Source organism: Brassica napus, chromosome A5 (genome assembly GCF_020379485.1).
Source record: "Brassica napus cultivar Da-Ae chromosome A5, Da-Ae, whole genome shotgun sequence".
Classification (NCBI taxonomy): Eukaryota; Viridiplantae; Streptophyta; class Magnoliopsida; order Brassicales; family Brassicaceae; genus Brassica; species Brassica napus.
In genome coordinates, this window is record NC_063438.1 from 7301931 (window position 1) to 7329909 (window position 27979).

The 27979-nt window shown below is 37.9% G+C and overlaps 4 protein-coding genes and 2 pseudogenes across 4 annotated transcripts; 4 read left to right on the forward strand and 2 right to left on the reverse strand.

Moving 5' to 3' along the window:
* The first annotated feature begins 808 nt into the window (after window positions 1-808).
* On the forward strand, window positions 809-5360 carry LOC106454872 (annotated as a pseudogene).
* A 1923-nt stretch (window positions 5361-7283) lies between these two features.
* On the forward strand, window positions 7284-15215 carry LOC106451394 (pentatricopeptide repeat-containing protein GUN1, chloroplastic). Its single transcript, XM_048780817.1, has 5 exons — window positions 7284-8774; window positions 13792-14207; window positions 14283-14499; window positions 14565-14749; window positions 14829-15215. The coding sequence occupies exons 1-5, from the start codon at window positions 7332-7334 to the stop codon at window positions 15055-15057; spliced, it is 2490 nt and encodes an 829-aa protein (XP_048636774.1). The 5' UTR covers window positions 7284-7331; the 3' UTR covers window positions 15058-15215.
* A 1214-nt stretch (window positions 15216-16429) lies between these two features.
* Window positions 16430-19214, forward strand: LOC106451389 (probable fructokinase-1). Its single transcript, XM_013893318.3, has 4 exons — window positions 16430-16951; window positions 17854-18186; window positions 18730-18846; window positions 18924-19214. The coding sequence occupies exons 1-4, from the start codon at window positions 16553-16555 to the stop codon at window positions 19050-19052; spliced, it is 978 nt and encodes a 325-aa protein (XP_013748772.2). The 5' UTR covers window positions 16430-16552; the 3' UTR covers window positions 19053-19214.
* Window positions 19185-20647, reverse strand: LOC106451393 (B-box zinc finger protein 25). The gene is made up of 3 exons (XM_013893322.3): window positions 20135-20647; window positions 19615-19908; window positions 19185-19525 (listed from the first exon to the last, which is right to left on the reverse strand). The coding sequence occupies exons 1-3, from the start codon at window positions 20315-20317 to the stop codon at window positions 19271-19273; spliced, it is 732 nt and encodes a 243-aa protein (XP_013748776.2). The 5' UTR covers window positions 20318-20647; the 3' UTR covers window positions 19185-19270.
* Window positions 20648-20865: 218 nt separating this feature from the next.
* LOC106451388 lies at window positions 20866-22967 on the reverse strand (annotated as a pseudogene).
* Window positions 22968-26028: 3061 nt separating this feature from the next.
* On the forward strand, window positions 26029-27689 carry LOC106451387 (delta-9 acyl-lipid desaturase 2). Its single transcript, XM_013893316.3, has 5 exons — window positions 26029-26450; window positions 26582-26722; window positions 26801-26941; window positions 27041-27147; window positions 27317-27689. The coding sequence occupies exons 1-5, from the start codon at window positions 26115-26117 to the stop codon at window positions 27513-27515; spliced, it is 924 nt and encodes a 307-aa protein (XP_013748770.1). The 5' UTR covers window positions 26029-26114; the 3' UTR covers window positions 27516-27689.
* Window positions 27690-27979: the final 290 nt, after the last annotated feature.

A 27979-nucleotide genomic window follows, 5' to 3' on the forward strand; every position in this document is an offset into this window, starting at 1 on the left:
ATCGCTTTGTCGCGAGCTGCTTCATAAGTCTCTAACAGCAAACCCTCTGGAGCAGTCCGAAGCTTTTCCTTATCCTTTCCTCTCAGCCATGTCAGCTCGGCACATGCCAAGTCCGTGTAAACATATTTGATATCTATCAATCACATTCAACTCTCTCCTCGGTGTATGCAGCAGAGGAGGGTTGTGGGAGGTAGCGAGGAGCCTCTTTGATGAGATGGCGAATAGAAAGATCAAGCAAGACGTGTTTTCTTACAACACACTCTTGGACGCGATCTGCAAAGGAGGGCAGATGGATCTTTCTTTCGACATCCTCGCTCAGATGCATGTGAATAGAATCACGCCTAATGTTGTGAGCTACAGCACTGTCATTGATGGTTTTGCGAAAACCGGGAGATACGAGGAAGCTCTTTGCTTGTTTGATGAGTGAGGTATCTCGGTATTGCGTTGGATAGAGTTTCTTACAACACATTGCTTTCCATATACACCAAATTTGGTAGAGATGAAGAAGCGTTGTATGTTCTTTGAGAGATGGCGTCAGTTGGGATCAAGAAGGACATTGTGACTTACAAATAAGTGTAAGAAGTAAACAAATATTGTATTTTTCAAAATATAATCTCATTTTCAAAAGTTTCTCAAATCCTATCTTATGTAACTCCTTTCGTATACAAATGAAATAATCGATGTTTTAGATTTGGTTATCGCAGGGAAAACAGTCATTTTATACCCTAAAATGTCCATTTCTGTTTCAAATAAAATAAAATAAAAGATTTATCCAATTTTGGATATTTCAAGAAATTTTTCAAATAACATTTCTACTTCAAAATTATTTTGCATGTACTATATATTATACTTTCTTTTTTAAAAATATTTTTTTGTTGCTTTAACAATATTTCAAAATATTTCTTCTCTATTATGTAGGTCCGATTTAATTTGACTTCCATAGACCTTTCGAACTTAGAAATAAAATTTAAATTATGTAAAATAGTATTTTTACATAATAACGTTCTCAAAATAATTTTTGTTACAAAATTTATAGTAATAACAATATAAGCCACTCAAATATAAGCATTATAGAGTTATATAATACATATAAATTACATTAATTTAGTGATAAATTTTGCTATATACACTAAATGTTTTAGTATAAGAAGAAAAAACCCGCACAGATGTACGGGTCAAGAACTAGTTATAAAATTAAAACTCAATTACCAAAATACAGAACAAATAATACTGGTAGATGTTAAGTCAAAACGTAAACAAAAAATAACCAGAGCTTCAAAATCGCTGATCAAAATCTAACAAAAAAAAACAGCGGTTATCGCGGATCAAAATCTAGTTATCTTTAAACTAAAACATCAAATAAAATATAAAATATAAGCAGTAAATTTTTATTGGTAAAACCAAAGATAATAAAAAAATAATATATATATATATGTGAAATAATCAAAACATCAAACATTTGTATCTAAAGAGAGTAGAAAATTAACCTATAATATAGCATTTTGTTGAGGTTTGTAATCATGTTGGTTATGTTTATATCTTTAACTAGTGGTTTGTCCGTGCTCCGCGCGCGATATATGTTAATTGTGTACCATAATGTTTATTTTTCTGTTGAAATTCTAATTGTTTGTACTGTGTTAGTTAACACTTGAACTTTTTTTGTATAAGATAAATCCATTTCTAGTAGTTTTCAAATTAGTCGTTTTATAAAAAAAATCTTAAAATGTAAAATTTTATAAATTTTTATTAATTATTGAAATTTACAAAAATAATTTAATTATTGAATTTTAATCATATACTATAAGAGATAGATGTGTAAATGTTTCGCTCATATCACAATATCGTCCTCATAAGAGTTATATATGTGTTGTAATTATTCAAATTCAATGCTAGTATCACAGTTGTGTTACTCTCGATTAATTATGGTTGTGTTTAATTTAAAAAATTATGATATGTTAATCTAAATTCTTTAAAATGTAAATAACATATTCATAATTAATTATGGTTGTGTTTATTTAAAATATTTATTATATGTTAATCTAAATTGTTTAAATATAAATAACATACTCATGATTCATCAAGAGTAACACAATGCAACAGTAGTATTGAATTTGATACATTACAACATATATAACTCTTATAAGGACAATATTATGATATGATCGAAACATTTACGGATATATTTCTTATATAAGATTAAAATTTAATTATTTAATTAAGTTTTGTTAGTTTTACTAAATGATAAAAGTTTATAAATTTTACATTTTCTAAAAAAATATTTTTGAAAGTTCATATATGTTTTAGCACAATCATATAAATCGGGTATAAATATGGTTCATATGAAATAGTCGTTTTCCCGGTTATTGTATTTGAAAGATTTATGTCGGTAGAATATTATTAACTAGTATACCAAGTCCCATCTTTTTGTCAACGGTCACTTATTATATTTGTCAAAGTCAACGGTCACTTACAAAGTTCCATTTTTTCTGTTCCTGTTCTAGTTCATACTATCATAAAGCTTAGACCTTTCTCAGTTGAGCTTGTATCTACAAAGGTTTTTGTGTGTGTCAAGATGGGAGGTTGTGTTTCAATATCAGTGCCGTGTGATCAAACACTCAGCCAGGTCGGCCGCTGTTTGTCTCAGAAAGCAAGTTACATTCGTAAGCTCCAAGAAAACGTGGGAACTCTGCAGACGGCAACGCAAGAGCTCAAGGATCTCAGGGACGATTTGCTGACAAGAGTTACTTTAGAGGAAGAGAAAGGTCAACGACGGCTCGCAACTGTTCAGAGATGGCTTTCAAATGTTGAGACAATCGAATCTCAAGTCAACGAATTGCTGCTTGCATCAGGTACTGCCGAGGTTTCCAGGAGTTTCAGGTCGAGGTTTGAGTATGGTAAAAAGGTCTTCAAGAAAATCAAAGAAGTCAACAATCTCAAGTCTAGAGCAGATTTTAAAGTCATGGCCGAGAGAGTTCCTAGATCTAAAGTGGAAGAGAGGCTTATCTACCCTGTTGTTGGTATGACAGCAATGACTGAAAAGGTATTTAGCAGTCTAATGGAAGATGAAGTTGGAACATTAGGTCTTTACGGAATGGGGGGGTGTCGGTAAAACCACACTGCTGTCTCAAATCAATAACAGTTTTGTTAACACAGGAAATGATTTTGATGTTGTCATTTGGGTTGTGGTGTCTAAAGATCAAAAGATAGAGAGTGTTCAAGAAACTATTTTGAGGAGACTTGGTCTTTGCAGTGAGGAGTGGAAACACATAAAAGAAGAAGAGAAAGCGTCAGAGATCAAGAAAATGTTAAAGGGTAAGAGATATATGTTGTTATTGGATGACATATGGAGTAAAGTAGAGATTCAAAGGATAGGATTCCCTTCACCTACAAGAATGAACCGATGCAAAGTAGTGTTCACTACTCGGTCTAAGGAAGTGTGCTCGGAGATGCGGGTTGATGTTGAGATGGAAGTCAAGTGTTTGGCGTCGGATGAAGCATGGGAGTTGTTCCGGATGAGAGTTGGGGATCTAACCTTAGAGAGTCATCCAGACATTCCTGAAGCTGCAAGAATAATAGCTGAAAAGTGTTATGGTTTGCCACTGGCGCTCAATGTTATTGGGGAGACCATGTCATCTAGAAAGACAATACAAGAATGGTCTCACGCCCAGGATGTCTTGACTTCGTTTGCTGCTGACTTTTCGTGTATGCAAGACAAGATTCTTCCTATCTTGAAGTTTAGCTACGATAATCTAAAAGATGAGATGTTTAGAAAGTGTTTACAATACTGCGCTTTGTTCCCGGAAGACTATGAGATTGAGAAGGAAGAGTTGGTGGAGTATTGGATATGCGAGGGAATTATAGATGGGAACAAAGACAGAGACAAAGCTAAGAACCATGGTTATGAGATCATAGGTACTCTTGTTCGTGCTTGCTTATTGATGGAGTATGAGCATACAGAGTTTCTCAAGATGCATGATATGGTTCGTGAGATGGCGCTGTGGATAACAGCTGATCTTGGTAAGAAGAAAGAGAGCTTCATTGTGAAAACCGGTTCCGGGTTAAGCCATGTCCCAGTGGTGCAAGATTGGAGCGTTGTCCAGAAGATGTCATTAATGGGAAATGAAATTGAGAAGATTAATGCATGTCCTTATGGGACAAAGAAACTCGCAACACTATTCCTTCAAAACAACAAGCTGGTGAGTATCTCAGAGCGGTTCTTTCAGTGGATGACAGAGCTTAAGGTTTTGGATTTATCTTCCAATGAAAGTCTCACCCAGTTGCCTGCAGACATTTCAAAGTTGGTTGCCTTGCAGTATCTTAACTTATCAAGTACAGGGATCGAGGTTTTGCCATTTGGTATAAAATCTTTGACAAAACTGATACATCTGAACTTAGAGTTCACACACAAGCTCAAGAGTGTTGTTGGGATCTCGAATCTATTGAGTCTGCAGGTACTGATGCTATTTGAGTCCAATATTCCTCTGAATAATGGCTTAGTGGAGGAGGAGCTGAAGTCCTTGGAACATTTGAAACTTTTGACTCTAACTCTAAAAGATGCCTTTGTGATGGAACGACTCCTAAACATCCACAGTTTAGTGAACTTTACGCGCCATTTATCTCTCGATAAATGTATACCAAATGCTGTCAGAATATCATTAGTGGCAACAGGGTCGAGTGCTGCTCCATCTGGCCACGAGGATAGGCCACTGCAGCACATGAAAAGTCCAAATCCTATGTACTTCCGGAGCCTCACACGTGTAGACATTGTGAACTGCGAAGGTTTAAGGGATTTGACATGGCTAATGTATGCTCCTAGCCTGACTAATCTGCATGTGGAAATGTCATTTCAAACAGAAGAGATAATAAGTAGAGAGAAAGTGATGAAGATTGATGGAGAGAAGTTTACTACGCCTTTTCTAAAACTAGAATCACTCTCACTTGTGTTTTTGTATGCAGTGAAGAGTATCTACTGGAGTCCTTTACCCTTTCCTGCTCTTAAATATCTAAAGATACGCAGATGTCCAGAACTCAGGAAGCTTCCACTCGATTCTGCAAGCGCCAAGGGGTGTGATCTTGTCCTAGATGCTTATAAAGAGTGCTTGAGAGATGTGGAATGGGAGGATGAAGCTACTAAAAACCGGTTTTGTCCAACCTAAAAACTGTTACGGTTACCTGCATTTACATTTGGTTGTACTTCACAATGTCTTATGTTTATGTCACTAGGGGTTTGTCCAGATGTTATATTTATTTAGTTTATAATTCGACATTTGTTGATATTTTTTTTTATCATATTTTGGTGTTATTTGTTATCAAACATATTTTATGACATTGTATTGTTTCAATTATTATCATCTTTGTAAGTTGTGACTTTTGTGTGGAAACACATCATCTTCCTAACATTTATATACATATGATCTAAAACCGTTTAGTAAAATCTATAAAATTTCCTCAATCATTAAAACTGGTAATATATCGTTTACATTAAATATACTTTATGTAGATAAAAAAATAATTTCGTGATTCAAAAGTAGGGGTCAAATTGATTTTTCTTATAATTTGGCAACCAAAAATTATACATTTTGAAAATTATATAATTAAATTATGTGCATACATATATTGTATATGTAAACAACAACAAAATACGCATGTTGGAAATAAAAAGAAATATCTTTAATCTTACATATTTTTTGATAAACAAAAAAGCTCCCACGCCAATCCGCTAATTAAAAAAGGTAAAAACAAATTATAAAACTTCCAATATTTATATTATTTTAATTTTACAAAATGTAATTTGTTTTATTTTCAAAAATAAATAACTAAGATATGATTAAAATAGTTTTATTTCAAATTATATGTGTGTCATGTGGATTACCCGCAATTTTCAATGGAACGGGTGTGGATTGACTATTTTTGTAAATGTTATGCGGTCGGTTTATTAATCAAAAATGATTCTTTCCGTGACGGAACGAGTTTGACCCGCTTCCAAGCACTACTTCTCACCTTTATGAAAATATTTTTTTTCACTATAAAATATTTATACTATAAACACATATCATGTTTAAATTTTTTTTATTACAAATCACACACTTTAAAAAATAAAATAATTTTTAATTATAAAATTAAAAATCAATTACCAAAATACAGAACAAATAATACTGGTAGATGTTAAGTCAAAATGTAAATAAAAAATAATCAGCGCTTCGAAATTGCGAATCAAAATCTAGTTGTCTTTAAACTAAAACATCAAACAAAATATAAAAAAATACGAGCAATAAATTTTTATTGGTAAAACCAAAGATAATAAACAAAATAACATATTTATTATTTTTTAATATATGTGAAATAATCAAAACATCAAACATTTGTATCTAAAGAGAGTAGAAAATTAACCTATAATATAGCATTTTTTTGAGGTTTGTAATCATGTTGAAGACTAATTTATGCTATATTATTCTTGGAACATTCAAGCCTTTCTACTCATCTATTGGTAAGGCCTGCTATATTATGAGTTTCCTATATTATCCACCCTGTTCTAAAACGCGCCGCCGAGGACAGCAAAGTCGCCGGAAAATCGTTATCCGGCCATCAACCGTGGCGAACTAGAGAAATTCGCTGGAAAACTCGGATCTTACAAAAAAACTTAAGCTATTGCTTGTTTTGTCCTAAGAATCGACTAATATACATACGGTTTATGAAATTTGCGAGAAAAAAACAATAAAAACGAAGAAAATCGATCTAAAACTCGTCAAAGTTACAGAGCCGTCGAGCTTGAAAACGTAGAAACCCTAATAATGTAAAGAGGAAGACGACATATAAATGACATAATTACCCTTCATTTAAGTTAAACTTTAAAAAATATGCAATTTTGCCTTTTCCCTTATTTGAACCCGGGTTGCAAGACATAAAAGGTGAGCCTCAACCATTATACCAAGTAATCTTCGTTGTATTGTTTATAAATGTATAATATATAGCTAAAATAAATCGCCGATTAAATCCCGCAAAATCTCCGATTTTCTCATTCGGCGCTAGGCCCAACCCGAGCGCACGCGTAACGCCTAGCGAGTTTCCGAACAGGGATTATCCATAACTTGGTGAGAGTTGGTCGCATAAAGTAAATAAAGACATTAAAAGAGACCTGACTAACTTTTGACGAACTAATCAACTTGGGTAACCTTTCAAGGAGATTGTCCAACACAACCATCTCTGTCTCTCTATGGACAAAAGTCATAAAACCCTTCATAAAGTGTCAGTCTTTTAGTATTCCAACGACCATATAACATACCTCTCTCTCTTCCTTACCACTCCTCTTTCTCATTTCTCCCTTCTCAACAATGGCTTCAACGCCGCCTCACTGGTCCCTCTTCACCGCCACCACCAGTAACCATCATCAGACCCGTCAACAACCCAACCACCGTCAATGGCTTCCACCGCGTGTCTCTTCCTCCCCTCGTGGCTCCCGCTCCCTTTCCGCAGCTCCTCCCTCTTCTCCATCCCCTGTTTCCCACCGAAAGCTCCCAACTTTCTCTCCTCTGCTAACCCCAAACTCGTCTCCTCCCCTCTCCTCCGACTTCTCCGGTCGCCGCTCGACCCGGTTCGTCTCCAAGATGCATTTCAACCGACCCAAAACCACAACCTCCACGCGCCACTCCCCCGCCGCCGAAAACGCGCTCCATAGCCTCACCGCATTCTCCGGAGACAACGACGAGACAACATTCCAGAGCCTAATCTCCACCTTCGAGCCAACGCTTCACAGCTCCGACGACTACACTTTCCTACTCCGGGAGCTAGGGAACCGAGGCGAGTGCGACAAAGCCCTTCTCCTTTACCACTTCGCTGTCCAGCGAGAGAGGAGGAAGAACGAGCGAGGGAAGCTCGCAAGCGCTATGATAGGCACTCTCGGTAGACTAGGCAAAGTCTCAATCGCTAAAACCGTTTTCGAAAGTGCTTTATCCGGTGGGTATGGGAACACTGTCTACGCCTTCTCTGCTCTCATTAGCGCTTACGGGAGAAGCGGGCTCCATAATGAAGCTATCACCGTCTTTGACTCCATGAAAAGCTACGGCTTGAGGCCTAACTTGGTCACTTACAACGCCGTCATCGATGCGTGTGGTAAAGGAGGGATGGAGTTCAGCAAAGTAGCTGAGTTCTTCGACGAGATGGAGAGGAACGGTGTGCAGCCGGATAGAATCACGTTCAACTCTCTCCTCGGCGTGTGCAGCAGAGGAGGGTTGTGGGAGGTAGCGAGGAGCCTCTTCCACGAGATGGCGAATAGAAAGATCGAGCAAGACGTGTTTTCTTACAACACACTCTTGGACGCGGTCTGCAAAGGAGGGCAGATGGATCTTTCTTTCGACGTACTCGCTCAGATGCGTGCGAATAGAATCACGCCTAACGTTGTGAGTTACAGCACTGTCATTGATGGTTTTGCGAAAGCTGGGAGGTTCGACGAAGCTCTCACCTTGTTTGATGAGATGAGGTATCTCGGGATCGCGTTGGATAGAGTTTCTTACAACACGTTGCTTTCTATTTATACTAAAGTCGGTAGAGATGAAGAGGCGTTGGATGTTTTGAGAGAAATGGCGTCGGTTGGGATCAAGAAGGACGTTGTGACTTACAACGCGCTTCTTGGAGGGTATGGGAAGCGAGGGAAGTACGTTGAAGTGGAAAGCGTTTTCGACGAGATGAAACGGGAGGGTGTCCTGCCTAATTTACTGACGTATTCGACGTTGATCGATGTGTACTCGAAAGGGGGTTTGTATAGAGAGGCGATGGAGGTTATTGGTTTATATATAGAAATTGAATTACATTTGGTTTAGTCTATTGTATATATTACATCCGGTTTGTTCCGGTTAGCTAAACAGCTCAAGTGTATATAGTGACTCATTTGGTCACACGTTAATGTTAACAGAAAGTATTCATATTTTGTCTTCTTCCTTCTCTCATGAGCTCACCTTTTCTCCATGTTTGCTTGAGGAAGAAGTCCCCTTTTCTGTTCATCTGAGTTACTAAAATGGTATCAGAGCGTTGAGCACAGCTCAACATCGTTTTCTCCTTTCGTTTTCGGTTCGATCGAGCTCCGTTTTGGGTTTTCTCACCTTCGGTTTGGTTCGCTCGTCCTCTGTCTTCTGGGTTTTCGTTTTTGGATCGTCGATCTTGTTCCGATGGTGGTTAATCTCCGTCGCAGTCGCCGTTCCGGTCGTTTTACACGTGCTGGTAGCTCGAATCCTCTCCCTGGTAGCTCCGCTTCTCCTCAGGAAGCCGTTGTAGCTCCAAATCTCGGAGATTCGTTTGCTCTCGCCGCCGTGATGAACCCTGACAACGTTCACTCTCCGCTGTTTCTCCATCACGCCGACCATCCAGGCTTGCAGATTGTTTCCGTACAGCTCGATGGATCTAACTACACTCAATGGTGTTCTGCCATGAAGATCGCCCTTGATGCGAAGAACAAGATTGCCTTTGTCGATGGCTCTCTGCCTCGTCCTGATTTGGCTAATCCTTTGCTACGCATCTGGTCTCGCTGTAACAGCATGGTAAAGTCCTGGTTACTTAACTCTGTTACTAAGCAGATCTACGGTAGTATCTTATCATTTGATGATGCCACTGAGATTTGGGATGACTTGCACAATCGTTTTCACAAGACCAACTTACCTCGCACCTTTCAGCTGATACAGCAGATTCAAGACCTTCGTCAAGGTTCTATGGATCTTTCTGGTTACTACACAACCCTCAAAACCTTATGGGACAACCTTGATGGTGCTGAACCCTCTGAGATGTGTTTGTGCTGTAACACTTTTAACTGTGTCAGTCAGCGTTCTGCTAGGGCGAAGGTCGAGAGGGGCCGCATCATAAAGTTCTTATCTGGCTTGAATGAGAAGTACTCTATCATTCGCAGTCAAATCATTATGAAGAAGCCCTTACCTGATCTTGCTGAGATTTGCAACATCCTTGATCAAGATGACAGTCAGCGCCAGTTCAACTCTGTGATTGCTCCTACTGCATTCCATGTTAGTCACGACACTACTCAGTCCTCTGCACTGACCTCGTCTGCTAGCACAGCCCCTCCTAGTGATCTCAACAACTCACAGGCTGGAGTTTTGAATGCATTTCACAAGAAATCAAGCGCCATCTGTTCTCACTGTGGCAACACTGGTCATGTTATCGACCGTTGCTACAAGTTACATGGTTACCCTGTTGGTTGGAAGAAAGGGAAACCAACCTATGATAAATCCAAATCCACTGCAGTAGCGGCCAGTGTCTCCGCTCAGCCTTCTCCTGTCTCTGGCTTGGATAATCTCGTTGGTCAAGTGAACAAGGATCAGATACAGAACTTCATTGCTTACTTCAGCTCTCAGCTCCAAACTTCTGAATCAGCTTCTGTATCTGCAGTCCAACAGCATGACCCGTCTGGTATTTCATTCTCATCTTCCACATTTCGTTTTGTTGGTCTTTTGAGCTTTGCTAACTGCGTTACTGATCAACAAACGTGGATCATTGATTCTGGTGCTACTCATCACGTTTCTCATGATCGTAGCTCCTTTACTCTTCTTGACACATCTGTACATCCCCTTGTGAATCTTCCTAATGGTTCCTCCATTAAAGTTGGTGGAGTAGGGAAGATCGTGCTTACTAAAAGTCTGACCTTGGAGAATGTTCTCTTTATTCCAGAATTCCGTTTGAATCTGATGAGTATCAGCTGCTTAACTTCAGATCTTGGTGCTCGTGTGATCTTTGACTCTGGATTGTTTGAAATACAGGATCCTTCCAGGGGGTCGATGATTGGCAGAGGTAGAAGGACCGCAAACTTGTATGTTCTGGATCTTGAAGCTGCAGGATCTCCAGTTTTGGACGCTTCTCTTTTTCATTCAAATGCTGTTGTTGATGCCGCTGTTTGGCATCAACGGTTTGGTCATACTTCTTTTAAACGACTTGAACTTCTCAGTGATGTACTTGGATTTTCGAAAGCTAAGAATAAAGGATCTTTGCATTGTGATATTTGTCATCGTGCTAAACAAAAGAAGCTTTCATATACCTTAAATCCCAAGCTACGTGCTCATCCTTTTGACTTACTTCATATTGACGTCTGGGGTCCCTTCTCCGAGCAAACTTCAGAAGGTTACCGTTACTTCCTCACCATAGTCGATGATCATACGAGAGTCACTTGGGTCTATCTTCTCAGATTGAAAAGTGACGTTCTTACAGTATTTCCAGACTTCATTCAAATGGTTGAGACCCAGTATTCTGCGCGGGTTAAATCAGTACGTTCGGACAACGCACCTGAATTACGTTTTGATGCTTTATACAAAGCCAAAGGCATCATCTCATATCATTCTTGTGCGGAAACTCCTGAGCAGAACTCTGTCGTTGAAAGAAAGCACCAACACATTCTTAATGTTGCTCGGGCACTGATGTTTCAATCAGGTGTTCCATTGAGCTTATGGGGAGACTGCGTTCTCACTTCAGTCTTTCTCATTAATCGAACTCCCTCTCAAGTCATTTCCAACAAGACTCCATATGAGATGCTTACTAACAAGGTTCTTGATTACTCTCACCTCAAGACATTTGGATGCCTCTGTTATGCAAGCACTTCTCCTAAACAACGCCACAAATTTCAGGACAGAGCCCGTGCGTGTGTATTCCTCGGTTATCCTTCGGGCTACAAGGGTTATAAACTTCTTGATCTGGAGAACAACAATGTTCTTATTTCACATTGTTTCTTTATCTCAAACCGTCTCTACCTACTGGTTATACGGATTTCTTTCCGCGGCTCTCTGTACCTACAGAATCATCAGCACCTGCTTCTTGTTCTACTCCTCCGGTGATTCCTCGTGAGGTATCTGTTCCAACAAAACGGGTTTCCAAACCACCGCGTCATCTTCAGGATTATCACTGCTCCTCTGCCGTGTTGTCAACGGAACATCCTATCTCTCATGTTTTGTCTTATGATGCTCTCTCTGATCCGTATATGATCTTCATCAATGCATTAAATAGCATCCCTGAACCCTCTTCCTACGCACAAGCTTGCAAACTTAAAGAGTGGTGTGATGCAATGGGCATTGAGATTACTGCTCTTGAAGATAATCGCACTTGGATTGTGTGTTCTCTTCCTGCAGGCAAGAAGGCAGTAGGGTGTAAGTGGGTTTACAAGATCAAACTCAATGCCGATGGTACTCTTGAAAGATATAAAGCACGTCTCGTCGCTAAAGGCTACACTCAACAAGAAGGCTTGGATTATGTTGAGACCTTTTCCCCTGTGGCTAAGCTAGCCACTGTGAAACTTCTCATTGCTGTTGCAGCTGCAAAGGGTTGGTCTCTCACCCAACTCGACATCTCTAATGCCTTCCTCAATGGAGACTTAGAAGAGGAGATATACATGACTCTCCCACCTGGCTACTCTCCAAGACAGGGGGAATCTTTCCCACCAAATGCAGTTTGTAAACTCAAGAAATCCCTTTACGGACTTAAACAAGCCTCCCGTCAGTGGTTTCTGAAATTTTCTGCATCTTTACATCAGTTGGGTTTCAAAACTTCCTCTGGCGATCATACTCTCTTCATCAAACACTCCGGCAACGTTTATATGGCTGTATTAGTCTACGTGGACGACATAATAATCGCCAGTAGTTGTGATCATGCCACTGAATTGTTGAAGAAGGCTCTTGAAGCTTCTTTCAAACTCAGAGATTTGGGAACACTTCGTTACTTCTTGGGGCTCGAAATAGCTCGTTCCTCTGCTGGGATTACTCTGTGTCAAAGGAAGTACATTTTGGATCTTCTAACAGAAACGGGTCTCCTAGGTTGCAAGTCAGCCTCTATTCCTATGGATCCTAGTGTCAAGCTTTCTTCTGAAGATGGTGATCCCTTGGAAAACCCTGAAGTGTATCGTCGGCTGATTGGGAAGCTCCTTTACTTGACATTTACCCGACCTGACATCACGTTTGCAGTTCATCGGTTATGTCAGTTCACTGCGCTTCCCCGTGTTCCTCATCTCCACGCAGCCTACAAGGTTCTTCACTATCTCAAAGGAACAGTTGGTCAAGGACTTTTCTACTCTGCCAGTTCTGATCTGCGTCTCTCTGCATTTGCTGACGCTTCTTGGAGTTCTTGTCCCGATTCTCGTCGCAGCATTTCAGGTCTGTGTATCTTTGTTGGCTCTGCACTCATTACTTGGAAGTCAAACAAACAGGACACAGTCTCATGTTCATCTGCGGAATCCGAGTATCGTGCCATGTCTGAAGCTGTGCGCGAAATGATATGGTTTCGTAATCTCCTTGAAGATCTCTGGATTGCTAGTCTTGGCCCTGCTCCTCTCTATTGTGACAACACCGCAGCCATCCATATTGCGAACAATGCCGTATTCCATGAACGGACAAAACACGTTGAACGTGATTGTCATGTAGTTCGTGAACGTGTTGTCTCAGGCATGATCAAGACGCTTCATGTTCGTTCAGAGAACCAGCTGGCCGACATTCTGACTAAACCCTTATATCCGAGTCCCTTCCGACATATCTTAAGCAAGATGGAGTTCATCAATATCTTCGCTCCATCTTGAGGGGGAATATTGGTTTATATATAGAAATTGAATTACATTTGGTTTAGTCTATTGTATATATTACATCCGGTTTGTTCCGGTTAGCTAAACAGCTCAAGTGTATATAGTGACTCATTTGGTCACACGTTAATGTTAACAGAAAGTATTCATATTTTGTCTTCTTCCTTCTCTCATGAGCTCACCTTTTCTCCATGTTTGCTTGAGGAAGAAGTCCCCTTTTCTGTTCATCTGAGTTACTAAAAGAGGTGTTTAGGGAGTTTAAGAGCGTTCGTTTGAGAGGTGATGTTGTGTTGTACAGTGCGTTGATTGATGCTTTGTGCAAGAGTGGGTTGGTTGGTTCTGCTGTTTCTTTGATCGATGAGATGAGTAAGGAAGAGATTAGTCCTAACGTTGTAACTTATAACTCCATTATTGATGCCTTTGGGAGGTCTGCAGCTATGGAGTGTAGAGATGGTAGCTTAAGTACATTGAATGGAACAGATGATCATCGTGTGATAGAGATATTTGAGCAGTTAACCAGTGAGAGTAGTAACAGAAAGAAGAAAGAGTGTGAGGAGGGAGTGAATGAGCTCTTCAGTATATTGGAAGTAATCCGCAAGATGCATCAGCTGGATATCAAACCAAATGTGGTAACCTTTTCAGCTATTCTGAACGCTTGCAGGTTTGTCCCTCTTCTTGAAGATTAGCATTTTTGGTGAAGAGTCTTGTTTTGTTGACATTTTTTGGTTATGTATAGTCGGTGCAACTCATTTGAAGATGCATCAATGCTGCTAGAGGAGCTCAGGGTGTTTGATAATCAGGTGTATGGTGTTGTTCATGGGCTTCTCATGGGCCGTAGAGAGAATGTGTGGCTCCAAGCTCGGAGTTTATTCGATAAAGTAAAGGAAATGGATGGTTCGACCGCTTCTGCTTTCTACAATGCTCTTACAGACATGCTCTGGCACTTTGGTCAGGTATAAATAAGACTGTTATAGTAGAGTCCACTTCGTGTTTGGACTTACACCTTTGTTGTTTATAGAATCGAGGTGCACAACTGGTGGCGTTTGAAGGAAGATCTAGACAAGTTTGGGAGAACGTGTGGTCGACTTCGTGCTTGGACTTGCATCTGATGTCTTCTGGTGCTGCAAGGGCCATGGTTCACGCTTGGTTGCTAAACATACGCTCCATTGTGTATGAAGGTCATGAGTTACCTAAAGTCATGAGGTAAGCTACAAAGAGCTTTTCTGTTTAACTTCTAACTTAACCTCAATACTTTTCGTCTATCCTTTTGTCTTTGTGGCAGCATATTAACTGGTTGGGGAAAACACAGCAAAGTGGTTGGAGACGGAGCGCTAAGGCCAGCGGTTGAATCTCTTTTGAGGGGAATGGATGCACCGTTCTACCTCTCAAAATGCAACATGGGACGGTTCACATCGAGCGGTTCGGTTGTATCAACTTGGCTGCGTGAATCTGCTACACTCAAACTCTTAACCCTCCATGATCACTTAACCACCAAAGCAACACAACAATGAGATCAAGTGACCAACAAGGACAAGCGTCTCTCACGTTGCAGCCTCTTCTTTTGTAACTCTGCTATGTTATGTAAACTATTTGTGACCATCAAATCTGTGTTTTGGTCCCAATAATGGTGGGATTATGTGCGCTAATATCTTGTAACAGAAAAAACCAACTACTTATGTGGACATGGTTTCTATTCTATCAGATAATGACGAATCAAATTTTAGACTAATATTGATATGTATAAGATGCTGAGTTTTTGTTTTTGTTTTGATATTGGAGTGGCCAACATGAACACGTAATAGTTGAGATTCTATAATGGATTTTGACCATTGAAAAGTAAGTTTGAATTGTTGTTTTTATTAGTCTTGCTCAATTTGATTTGAATATTATGTGTGTGAATTGTGAATCGTAAATTTATTTATTTTTAATAAACCACATTTATAAACATCACACTTCGTAGTAGATATTATAAATTGAAAAATGAAAAACTATAAGAAAAACACTGACGGGAAAGTGAAAATATAAGATATCATCTCTATACGCACATGAAGGGCCTTTTGATATCCTTGGCTGGTTTTATGAAAACCGAACAGGTGAATCAGATTACAGTAATTTAATTCTGGAAGACTAATTATTAATAGCGAAATATTAAATTAATCCAACTTGTCAACACCGACCAACCAGTGACGTTTCACTCACTTATTGAACGTAAATCATTTCATTTGGTAAGATTACATATTTGCATATACCCCTAAACAAACTTCTTATCTTTGTTTAGTAAAATATACTGTCATTGATTTTATTTTCTTAAAAAAAAATCCATTTTTCAAAATTTCGTTTTTAACCGGGAATCTATATTATTCTTAAACACGTGAGACGGTAAGAGTACGTTGCTGGTGTTTTGTCATTATCCCATTAATCAGACAAGATACTACCATACATCATGATATATACAATACAAATGTACTAAATATATAATTTACTCTATAGATTTATTACGAGTAAATGACTCCTCCTGATATACGATTACCACTTTTAATCTTGATTAAGAAATAAAATAGAAAAATCTAAGATTCGGGTAAACTTTTGAAAAAGGTAATAAGATTTTGACAAGAATTTTTGCATTTTATTAGAAATTCCATGTTTTTAGAAGATATATATTCAGATATTTTTATGGATAGTGGATATTTCAAGAATATATTTACGTTTATATCTCATAAACTTAATCAACGGTCATATCTCATAACATGTTTTGAAGACAGTTTTTGCATTTTATTAGAAACTCAATGTTTTTAGAAGACATTCCTTAGATTTTTTATGGATTATGGATATTTCAGAAAATATTTATATTATCTTAAATGATTACGTTTATTATCTCATCACCAGTTACAACTCTTGGTCGTCCTCTATATAAACCATTCTCTCCTCTTCATTTCATTTCATTTCCCTTCTATAATTTTTTAATATCTCCGATTTGATCCAACGATCCACAGATCTCGTTTCCAAATGGCATCCAACGGCGAGAAACCACTGATCGTCAGCTTCGGCGAGATGCTCATCGACTTCGTCCCCACCGAGTCCGGCGTCTCCCTCGCCGAAGCTCCGGGCTTCCTCAAAGCCCCCGGCGGCGCTCCGGCTAACGTCGCCATCGCCGTTTCTCGTCTCGGTGGACGATCCGCCTTCGTCGGAAAACTCGGCGACGACGAGTTCGGTCACATGTTGGCTGGGATCCTGAGGAAAAACGGCGTCGCTGATCAGGGGATCAACTTCGATACCGGAGCTAGAACCGCCTTGGCGTTCGTGACGTTGAAGGCCGACGGAGATCGGGAGTTTATGTTTTACCGGAATCCTAGCGCCGATATGTTGCTCCGTCCCGATGAGCTCAACCTCGAGCTCATCAGATCGGTACGTGTATCTCTTCTCTCTCTATCCCTTTCAAGAGATCTGGAGGGAAGTAGAGATTCATTAGTCTAGTTTTTTTTGAATTTTCGTCTAGAAGATAATCTCACTCACTCTAATGGGATATGTATCAATTAATGCTAACTAACGGTGACTTTTGTCTCATCTCATTGCGATTTTTTCGCGGGTCTTATTAGTATTCTTCTTCCTCGCACGGATGTGCGTTGTTCCACGTGGGATCACGTGATTTGTCCAAAGCACATGACTTCTTGTTTTTTTTATCATCAGAAAATTGGAAAAAAAAACATGAAAGTGATATGAAAATTTTCATTTTTTTTTGTCTAAAAATAAAAGTTCAGCCGTTTTTGTTTAACTAGTATCGTGATTAGGCAAAAGCAATATTTTTTTGCTAATAAAACATATGTTCTGATTTGTGGAAATAGGGAGTGATGTTTTTAGATTAATTAGTTCAAGCCGTGTGTTCTCTTCTTGATCCAAATTGAATTACTGAATTTTTGAGTATTTTCGGGCTCATTGATGTGATCAAAAGTGAATGTTCTTCACATAACAACATGTGTGTAAAGTGGATCTTTATGGCGATGGTGAAATGATCGCTAGGTTTGAAATTGTTTTTTTTTTTTGCGTAATTTTGGTAAAAGACGTACCTTTACAGCTAATCTCAATGGCGAGAACCTTTTACTTTACTTGAACAGTTTGATAATGATTGACCCCATTGTAGTTTTACATGAAAAAACAAAGAATCAATATCAGAATGGGCCCCTTCGAAATTATTCCTTATGAATAATGATCAAACTTGTGCTACTTTGTGAGTTTTTTGGGGTGTACCGTGTACCGGCTTTTACTTGATTTTTGTAAATTTTGAATTTTGTTGTGGTTTGTTTTTGCAGGCTAAAGTGTTTCACTACGGATCAATTAGCTTAATAGTGGAGCCATGTAGGTCCGCTCACTTGAAGGCCATGGAAGTTGCGAAAGAAGCAGGAGCTCTTCTTTCCTACGACCCAAACCTCAGGGAACCTCTGTGGCCATCAAAGGAAGAAGCCAAGACACAGATCATGAGCATCTGGGACAAGGCTGAGATCATCAAGGTGAGCGACGTCGAGCTCGAGTTTCTCACTGGAAGCAACAAGATCGACGATGAAACCGCAATGTCCTTGTGGCACCCCAACTTGAAGCTCTTGCTTGTCACTCTCGGTGAAAAGGGTTGTCGGTATTACGCCAAGGTAAACACACTATAACATCTTTTACGTGCATTTACCATCATCATCATTCATCATGATTGTCTCTTGGTTGTGTCTTGTGTGATTTGTCCATTAGGTGACACCAGAAGGCAAAACTAGTATGCTATATATTATACATTTCATAATTATTTATATACTAGCATGTTTTTGGAAAGGATCCGAGAAACGCATTAAAAATATTAATCAGAGCAGAGGATATTTAAAATACATTAGGAATCATTTGTGCTACTCAATTTAATATTGTTTGGTAGATCTCACCTAATGCTTAATTAAAAATTTGAATTCTTTTTTCGTGGACCCTCTAGAAATCAATTGAGGGTCACAAAAGTCGTGATCCCTATGGTTCTTTGTATTTTCAAACGTGACGAATTTTCTTCATGTCAAGAAAAGGAAGAAGTTACTTTGTGCTTTTCTCATTTGCCGAATCACATGAACAGTAAAACGATTCGTATACTTCTTTATTACGTCAATGACTTTTGTGTCTCCCACTAAAATTGGGTTTCTTTGCTTATATTCACTGTGTAGAATTTCCGTGGATCCGTTGACCCTTTCCATGTGAACGCCGTGGATACAACAGGAGCTGGAGATTCCTTTGTTGGTGCTCTCCTAAACAAGATTGCCGATGACCACTCCATCCTCGAGGTAAGCATCTAATTAATTATTGAATGAATCCTCTTTATGTTAAAGATGATATTAAAATGTTTTAAATTCATTAACAGGACGAAGAGAGATTGAGAAAGGTGCTAAGATTCGCAAACGCTTGTGGAGCAATCACCACGACCAAAAAAGGAGCCATTCCAGCTCTTCCTTCAGATGCTGAAGTTCTCAGCTTTCTTGAAGGCAAGTAGAAAAATAAAACAACTCTCAAGGTTTTTTATGTAATCTTGTTGTAAGAGAAACCAATTAGGCACGCTATGTTTTGTCTCTCTTCCTCAAATGTAATGATTTAAAGGAAACTATGCTTAAAATTCAAGGCATCATTTGCTAATAAAAGATAATATTTTTTTGAACTGAATACAAAATACATATAATAATGGTCTGAAATCATGTGCTGCATATAAGTTTTCTAGTTCCTTTTATAGTTTAAGCCTAGGTCAGGGACAAGGAAGTGCTCTTCATCATCATCATAACGGATCTCAAGCCTCGGCTTCTTGTTAGAAACATTGGAGTTCATGGGTCTATTGTAGGAATGAACATGAGCTAGATGTGAAACCGAAAGCTCGGGAACTTCAGCTGCTGGTAGAGCTTCTTGATCAGGCTGGTCCCCTAAGAAACCCATCTCTGCAAGCCAGTCCAGCTCTCCAAGATCAAGCTGCTCTTTCTGCCAAAACCACAACAATATGTCAAAATAAGCTATTACAACAAACCAACACATTTAGTACTCATAGATTTGGTAAACCACTTTCTCACCTTGTTACTGCACTCAAGATCTGAGTAGCGGAAGAACTCATCTCCAGCCCATGGAGGAGATGGAGCGGCAGGCTGTTGAGTTGGAGGTTTAGAGAGAGTCTGCTGGTTAGATGGGTCGAAATGTTTCATCTTCACTTCTTTACTGCAACTAGCGGAGCTGAGAGCTACTCGGATTCCAGTAGCCAAGAACCTCTGGTGATTAGCAGAGCGAGTGTTAGGCGCATGCGTCCCCTCGTCACAGTCTCTGCAGAGAAGAGCTCTATCCTCAACACAGAATATGAAAGCTGCCTTTTCCTGTAAGTCAACAAAGATAGAGCACAAGAAAGAGATTAACCTTTGAACATGTGTTTCTTGAAATCTAAAATCAGTATACTAAAGTTAAAATCTAATCACTTGATCTTTGTTAACGAATGGATACAAAAGCTAAGAAACTTCTCATTGATACTCTCTTGAAGAATAATAGATATGAACTCAAAACGATCACCGCAGATACAAAAACAGAAGAGGAGACTTGTCTTACAAGGCAGATGTCGCATGGAGGGAACTTGGTGGAGAGAGAGTCAAGGAAAAGGCGTTGGTGTTTGCTAGCTAGCTTATTGGCTGCGTGAACCTCAACGTCGCATTTAGCGCATAGAGCAGCCTCATCGGCACAACATATGAGTGTAGCCGGAGCTTTCTCACACACATCACACTGTATCTTCATCGTTCTCTCTTCACTTTCACAGAACCACCAAATGGAGACAAAAACTTGAGATCAAAGTAAGAAAAGAAACAATATTGTTTAGTGTTCAAGTTGAGTGATTGGCGGAAGAGAAGAAGATAAGAGGAGAGGTTTTATGATTCTGCGTATCAAAAGAAACCACATCCTTTCTTCTTATAGAAAGGCCTTGTTGTAGTTTATAAGGTCCCACTCTCCTGCTGTTTCTGCGGCTATGCTTGTTTCCGTATTCAGTGCAGCCGCAAAAGCTTGTGGACGGTGTTTCACAAACAAAACTGTCGGCTGAATGTTCTTGAGGTCTATATTAAACGTTGCATATTGTATTAAGAGAGCAATGAATGTTCTTTATGATCAATCCAACCTCTCGATGGTGTTGGTTGGAGTTTGACTAATCTTGTGGCTGTCCTCATCCCATCATAATAGATAACACACAGTACTGGTGACATGGTTTTGAAATTTTACCAAAATGATACTGACAAAAGCTCACTTTGATGTATACCAAACAGTCGCCATGTTTATAATACAAAAGCATCTGAGAATATAAATAAACATTAAAAAAAAAAGAATATAAATAAATATCAAGCATGGTGTTTGCAATAACGGTTATATATTTTATGATTTATAACAACAAATTAGCATTTGAATGTGTACTAAGACACGAGGCAAGAGTCTCAATAACAAAATCTAAACAACTCATAATGTTTCTTTGGGCTATTCAGAATGTATTGAACAGTGATGTACGAAAAGGCTTCTGGTTAGTACACAACGCCAGTACCCTGTAGAGGCCAAGAAACCAGTTAGCTAAGCGCTCAAAAATCTATAAGATTGCAATTGATGGATGTACCTCTCATCATTACATAGTATTTGTATTCGTGCTCATCAGCTCTCATTCTGGCCGTTAAATGGCTTCTGCTTCCCATTTTGTTGTTCCTGCTGTCGAAGACGGTGTTGCATAAGCTGTTGTATCTGTTGCTGTTGGAACTGAAACTGCTGCTGTTGCTGCTGTTGTTGGTGTTGCTGCTGTTTCTGTGAATGAAGCTGCAGCTGCTGGAGCTGTTGTGCGGCTAAGATTGTCTGCATTGACTGATTGTTGGAATAGAACTGCTGTTGTTGTTGTTGTCCAAACGACCCATAGTTCATCGCTGATGATGCACCGTTTGAGGCAGCTTGGCCAGTCAACACCTTCAGATGCTGGATCTCCTCCTTAAGTGCTTCGTTTAGTTCTGACACAAAAGACAAGTGTTTACACCAAATGAGGAAGTAAAATGCTTATGATTAAAGAGCCTCACCATCCTGCAAGTGAACTTGCTGCTCCATTGTTTGCAACCGCAGTTTCAGCTCATTGTTTTCAACAGTCAAACCATTCGTGTCTCTCTGAACAAACAGGGCGAGATAACAAAAGTTTTGAAACGCATAACACATGAAAGAACATTGCAAAGCTAGAAAAAAAATTCAAAAAGCAAACCTGTAAGAGAGTCAACTGGGCTGAGAGAGTTGTAGCTTCTGTCTGCAAAGTCTGTACTTTTCTCTCAAGCTCAAATATATATCTCGTCTTCCTTTCTTTTGACCTCGCCGCAGACTGCCTGTTTGCCCATATCCTATTTATATGACACAAAAACAAATCACACACTTGCTCAATTCACAATAGTAAGTTTAGAATCTGATTGTACTAATAATACCTCTTAGCACGTTTAGGATCGATGAGAGCAAGCTCAGCGAGTTTAGCAGCAGACATAGACTTCTTAGCATCAACCACAGAATCATCACCCTCTCCAGACACAAGCATCTCACTCATGTTCAACGACCCATCCATAGAGTGACTGTGCTGGTGCCTGACTCGAGGAGGATTAGAAGTCAACCCTGTATGCATCCCCACAGACTCATTTCTCCAAGACGGCTCGCCCACTTGAGCGGCGGCCGAGGAAGTAGCAGTAGAGGAATTGAACTTATCCATATCGAGATACATAGAGAGCAAGTCTTCTTCAGTGTCATCAGAGAAAGAAGCTCCATCAGCAGCGTTAGCACCAACCACGCCGAGGTCACTATCAAAGCTCAGATCATCAGGGAGCGTGAGGATCTCGGAGTGAGCTCGACGGTGGCCTATCTTCTTAGGAGGGTGTTCGAGCATACGGCTCATATCGTGGCTTAACCGGTTAGCATCTGAGGAATGATTGATGGGAGTGGGAGATGGAGGTGGGAGGCCTCCACTAGGTGCTGGAGATTTCTCTCTTTCCATTTTATAGAACCTGCAGAAAAAGATCAAAGGAGACGACTTTGTAACGACCAGTCAAAACCCACAAACTCAATGGTAAAGCACAAGTTTTTATCAAAGCCCTAACTGAGAGTAGATCAAAAGGAGAAGACTTTGGAAGACCCACTTACGAAAAACAGATCTAATCAGGTGAAGCAGCCTCCAGAAACAGAAAGTTTTAGGGTTCTGAGGCCAAAGGTTGTGACTTGTGAGAGAGAGAGGGGAAAATTGAGTATCAGAGGAAGAGATCTGTGAGATGAAGAAGAAGAGGGAATAATGCGATTCTTACAAGAGATCATGTCATGTGTAGTAGTAGATAGAGAGATGTGTCCACAATCTCTTTCTCTCTCTCTCTGCGTAATGGGGAATACACTCTTAAAACGCGTCGTTTTGGCGTGTTCCGCCATTTCCGTTAGTGTGACGTTTTAGAAACAAAGAGATTCGTTAACTAAACATGGTGGATTTAGTTAATGTCAACTTTTCCCCCACCAAGCCTTTGGGCCTTCTTCTTAAAAGTATTCTAGGACCTAGCCCATTAAACCCGAGACATGGAGCTCATTACTCTTTTATGGGCCGGTAAATGACAGACGACTATATGTGATCTTGAAAATACTTGTCTTTTAGATTGTCTATATAAATAAAAGAACACTAGATGATAATCCGCACCCTGCGTGAATAATGTATGTCAAAATACTTAAAAATTGGTTTAGCTTAAATATTTGCATATAAAATCAATATGTATTTTAAGTATCGTTTAGCTATTTTAAACATGTACTTATAACCATTTGTGTATATTTCCAACTATTTTGAACAACTTAAAAATATCTTATATTTTTGTATATTCTTTTAGATATTAAATTTAAAAATTAATATATTTAAGTATATAAATCTGGTTCATATATATTTGGATACCCGGAATATTTTGGTTTGGATCGGGTATAGTTCCGGTTTTCTAGATACCAAAATTTTGAACCCATTCGGATACCTAACCACTTTTGGTTAAAGTTCAGTACTATTTTTTGGATCAGTTTTGTTCTTTTTTTTTAATTTGGATTTTTTTCTCAACCCTATATTTTTATTGTGATAAAATTTTAAACAAAAATGTTGATGGTTCATATTGATTTTGGGTATGCAATAATTTTTTTAACCAAAACACATTTTACAATGTACGTATCCATTTAGTTAATCATTAAAAACCTTTTTAGGTTTATTTAAGGAAAACAATGGAGTGAACTTTATAAAGTTACCATTTCAGATTGTCAATCGACAATTCTAAATATTCTATGTTGGTGTTGTGACGGTGATATCTATTAATGTGATCGATACAAGTAAGATTTATTTATAAGCTATTATTATCAAATCTTTATTATTCATAATCATTAATTGTCATATATATGTTAATCATATTAGGTAACACCGTAGCTTTTACAGTTTTACTTAAGGAAAAAATACACACTTCTTATATTTTGGGTTAATATAATGTTTCTTAACAATTGAATTTTAGACCTACAAATTATTCAATTGATTCTTATGTTGCCATGTAAGCCAAAGTGACATTCTAATTAAGTAACACATCATCAAGTTTTTTTTGTAATTAGTTCAAAATATAAGTTACAACTATTTAAATGATTCTCAATTAATATATAAGAGATTCTCTATCTAAACAATTATTTTCTACAAATTAAAAACTCTGCTTCGATAAATACGGTTTTACAGCTAATGTTTTTTTACAGTTGCTTACAAAAAAAAATATTGATTAGAAATTTAAACCAAATTTAGAGCTGTAGATAGCTCTTAGTATTAGAATAATGGGTTAACTTTGGTATAGGTTATCTCGTTATGGTTAACTCAAATCTATATATAGACATATACATTATAACCCGTGTTTTTAAAACCATACCGGAAACTGAATCGAATGATTTTTGGATCACGGTTCAATATGGTTCGATCAGATCAAACAAGGTTCAATAATCTAGATTAATATATTTTTAGTGTATAATTTTAAAAATAATGTTAATAAATATGATACATAACTATAATATTAATGAATTAAAAACATCATGACTATAAACTAGTTTTATGTATATATCGTGGTTTACAGATTTTTGATAGTTTTAACGGTTTTTATCAGTTTAATAACTCTGAGATTCAATCTGACTACATGATCGGTTCATAGTCAAACCAGTTATTAGACCCAATTCGGCTATGTAGCTGATTTATGGGCGAACCCGGTTAAACTATTAAATCGTTCCGGTTTTAAAAACGATTATAACTGGAAGATGAACTAAATTTTGACTCGTACATACACACTAGATTCTAACTCGCACATTTGCGTACGGAAAAACAAAGAAATATTTTTGATAGAATAATAACTTTTTTGTTACTACCTTGTGATCTCAGGTGAGTATCACATTACTTGATTTAAATAAAACAAAAAAAAATATTGATTTTGGGATATATTTAGAGTCATTTGTTTCAACGATTCTTCCTACTGATAGAAAACTACAACACAGCCATGGGGGAAATGAATAGCATCGAAAATGTGAATAAAACTTAAAAACATTGAGAAATACTGAAAGGTGACGAAATTGCTTAACTTATAGCAATTTCTCGATCCAAAATCCCATTTTGGTTTTTAGTAAGTTTAATTTGTGTCTAAATACACAAATTATATTATATATATGTATATTAAGTGATTTAGTTGTTTTGACAGAAAAAAATGATTATTTGGTTGAAAAATTCACTTCAGCAGTTTTGACAAAAAAATCCGGTTCAACGGTTTTAGTTGTAAAACCTGATTTTGTGGTTTGGCGAAAAATTTTATTTTACTTTACAGTTTTAGGGAAAAATCCTTTTGGTAAAAATGAGATTTTTGGTTAATGATAATTTTGTTATTTAGATAAATATTTGTTAGATTTCAGTTTTGGGTTTAATCACCATAGTTAAGATTAAGAAGTTGGGAAGAGAGAAAATGCGGTAACAAAAGGCAAAAACGTATTAATGGTATGAAATGTTTTAAAGTGTAAATAATAAGTGTAAATAAAAAGTGTAAATAATAAGGATAAAATGACCTAAAATGAAATATCAATTCGATAACAGTCTCCAGCTACCGAACGTGATTTTTGCCTGTAATCACGTACATCCATAAAGCAGTGTATATGAACAGTTAGAATAAGTCAAGGAATATCGAGCCCTGTGTCACCCAAATCCTCTTTTTTTCTTTTTTTTTTTTGGTCAAATCACCCAAATCCTCTTTAATTCTTTTTTTTATCAAGTTAAAAGTTATTTTTAGATGCCAATGTAAAATACCACTAGTGCATGTAAAAATATCCTACGTGTCAAACCACTCCATACGAATATCATGATATTTTATTATATTTACTGAATCATACGTTATTTGTTTTTTTTTTAACTCTTCATGAGACTATAAATTACAAAGGCAAGCATCGTTTTTTTTAATCCATTTTCCCTAGAGAAAAAGGTTCTCTCAACAACAAAGAAAACCTAAAAGAGAAAAAGGAGATCGGGAAAATGTCTGTGACATCTACGGTGGAGGAGAACCACCGGAAAGATCCTTCACCGCCGGAGAAAGCGGCGGAGAAGAGGAAACGTAAATGGGTGTTTTGGGAGAGAAAGTGGAGGAGATTAGATTATTTCAAACTTACAGCTTCATTGTTTGTGCATTCTATGGCTCTTTTGGCTCCGTTTTATTTCAGCTGGTCGGCTCTTTGGGTTACCTTTTTGTTTTATACGATTGGTGGTCTCGGTATTACCGTCTCGTATCACCGGAACTTGGCTCATCGGAGTTTCAAAGTCCCTAAATGGCTCGAGTATCTCTTAGCCTATTGTGCCCTTCTCGCTATCCAGGTTCATATCAATAACATAGATTTTACAATTTTTATTTGTTTATTATTTTTAGTCAAAGTTGGTCTAATACTAGATCTTAAGTCCCTAAATTAGTATTTTTATTTATTGATTATAATCTTTTTAATTAATAGGGAGATCCGATTGATTGGGTGAGTACTCATCGGTATCATCATCAGTTTACTGATTCAGAACGAGATCCACACAGCCCTAAGGAAGGTTTTTGGTTTAGTCATCTTCTGTGGATTTATGATTCTGCATATCTTGTTACAAAGGTAGATAATCTTAGCTTTTTCATTATAAGTCATTTATTTATAACCAATTTAATATAAATCATGATGAATTATTTGTAGTGTGGAAGAAGAACAAACGTTGAGGATTTGAAGAGGCAATGGTTCTATAGGTTTCTTCAAAAAACGGTGCTGTTTCACATTCTAGGACTTGGTATCATTCTCTTCTATCTTGGTGGCATGTCCTTCGTTACTTGGGGAATGGTATAAGTGAATCTATATTTCTTTTGATTCAAAATGAAATATAATGTCACATATGAATACTATTGTAGGATTTAATAAATGATTTGGTTGGTGATATAGGGGGTAGGAGCAGCACTGGAGGTGCACGTTACTTGTCTCATAAACTCGCTTTGCCATATCTGGGGTACTCGAACTTGGAAGACCAATGATACTTCTCGTAATGTTTGGTATGCAAATGTTTATAATCCATATTTTGGTGTGCTCAAAAATAATTTAATATAATCTCTGTCACTTTCTGGAAATATAAAAGCACACGCGAATTGTATACAGCTAATGTTTCCAAAGATGCAGTGTTGTTAATTTTAATTATTTCCTTTTTTTTTTATTAATTTCAAGGTGGTTATCGGTGTTTTCATTTGGAGAGAGTTGGCACAACAATCACCACGCGTTCGAGTCGTCGGCGAGACAGGGGCTTGAGTGGTGGCAAATCGACATTTCTTGGTACATTGTCAGGTTTCTTGAGATTATCGGTTTAGCATATGACGTGAAACTGCCAACGGAATCACAACGTCGTCGTATGGCTATTGCTCATTGAACTGCGTGAAGATCGCACAAACCCCTAGTCTATGTAACTAGAATAACTTATATCCTAAAAGAGTACTTTATTTTTTCTTTCATTTGAAGTTTCGGTTAACGCAGTGAACGTTTCCGATGTGTTGGATAAAGTTATTCAAGATATAAAATCGTTAGTGGGGGAATTCATACGTTATTTATGTACACCAAGTTAAACGAATAAAACGTTTTAAAATAAGAAAAGTAGATACATACTTTTCCACAGGGGATATTATTGGTTTCCGGACTTTGTTGGCTTTTTTGTACAGTGTTTGTTTGTTATATGCAGATAAATATGATATTAATGAATTTATTTGATAATAGTTGGTAGCACAAAATTTGTGAATAATGTAGAACTTATCTGTATGATATTGGTTATACTGATTTTCGCTTTGAGATAATACCCAAAATTTGGTTTTTAGTTTTATCTTAATATATGAATATTAC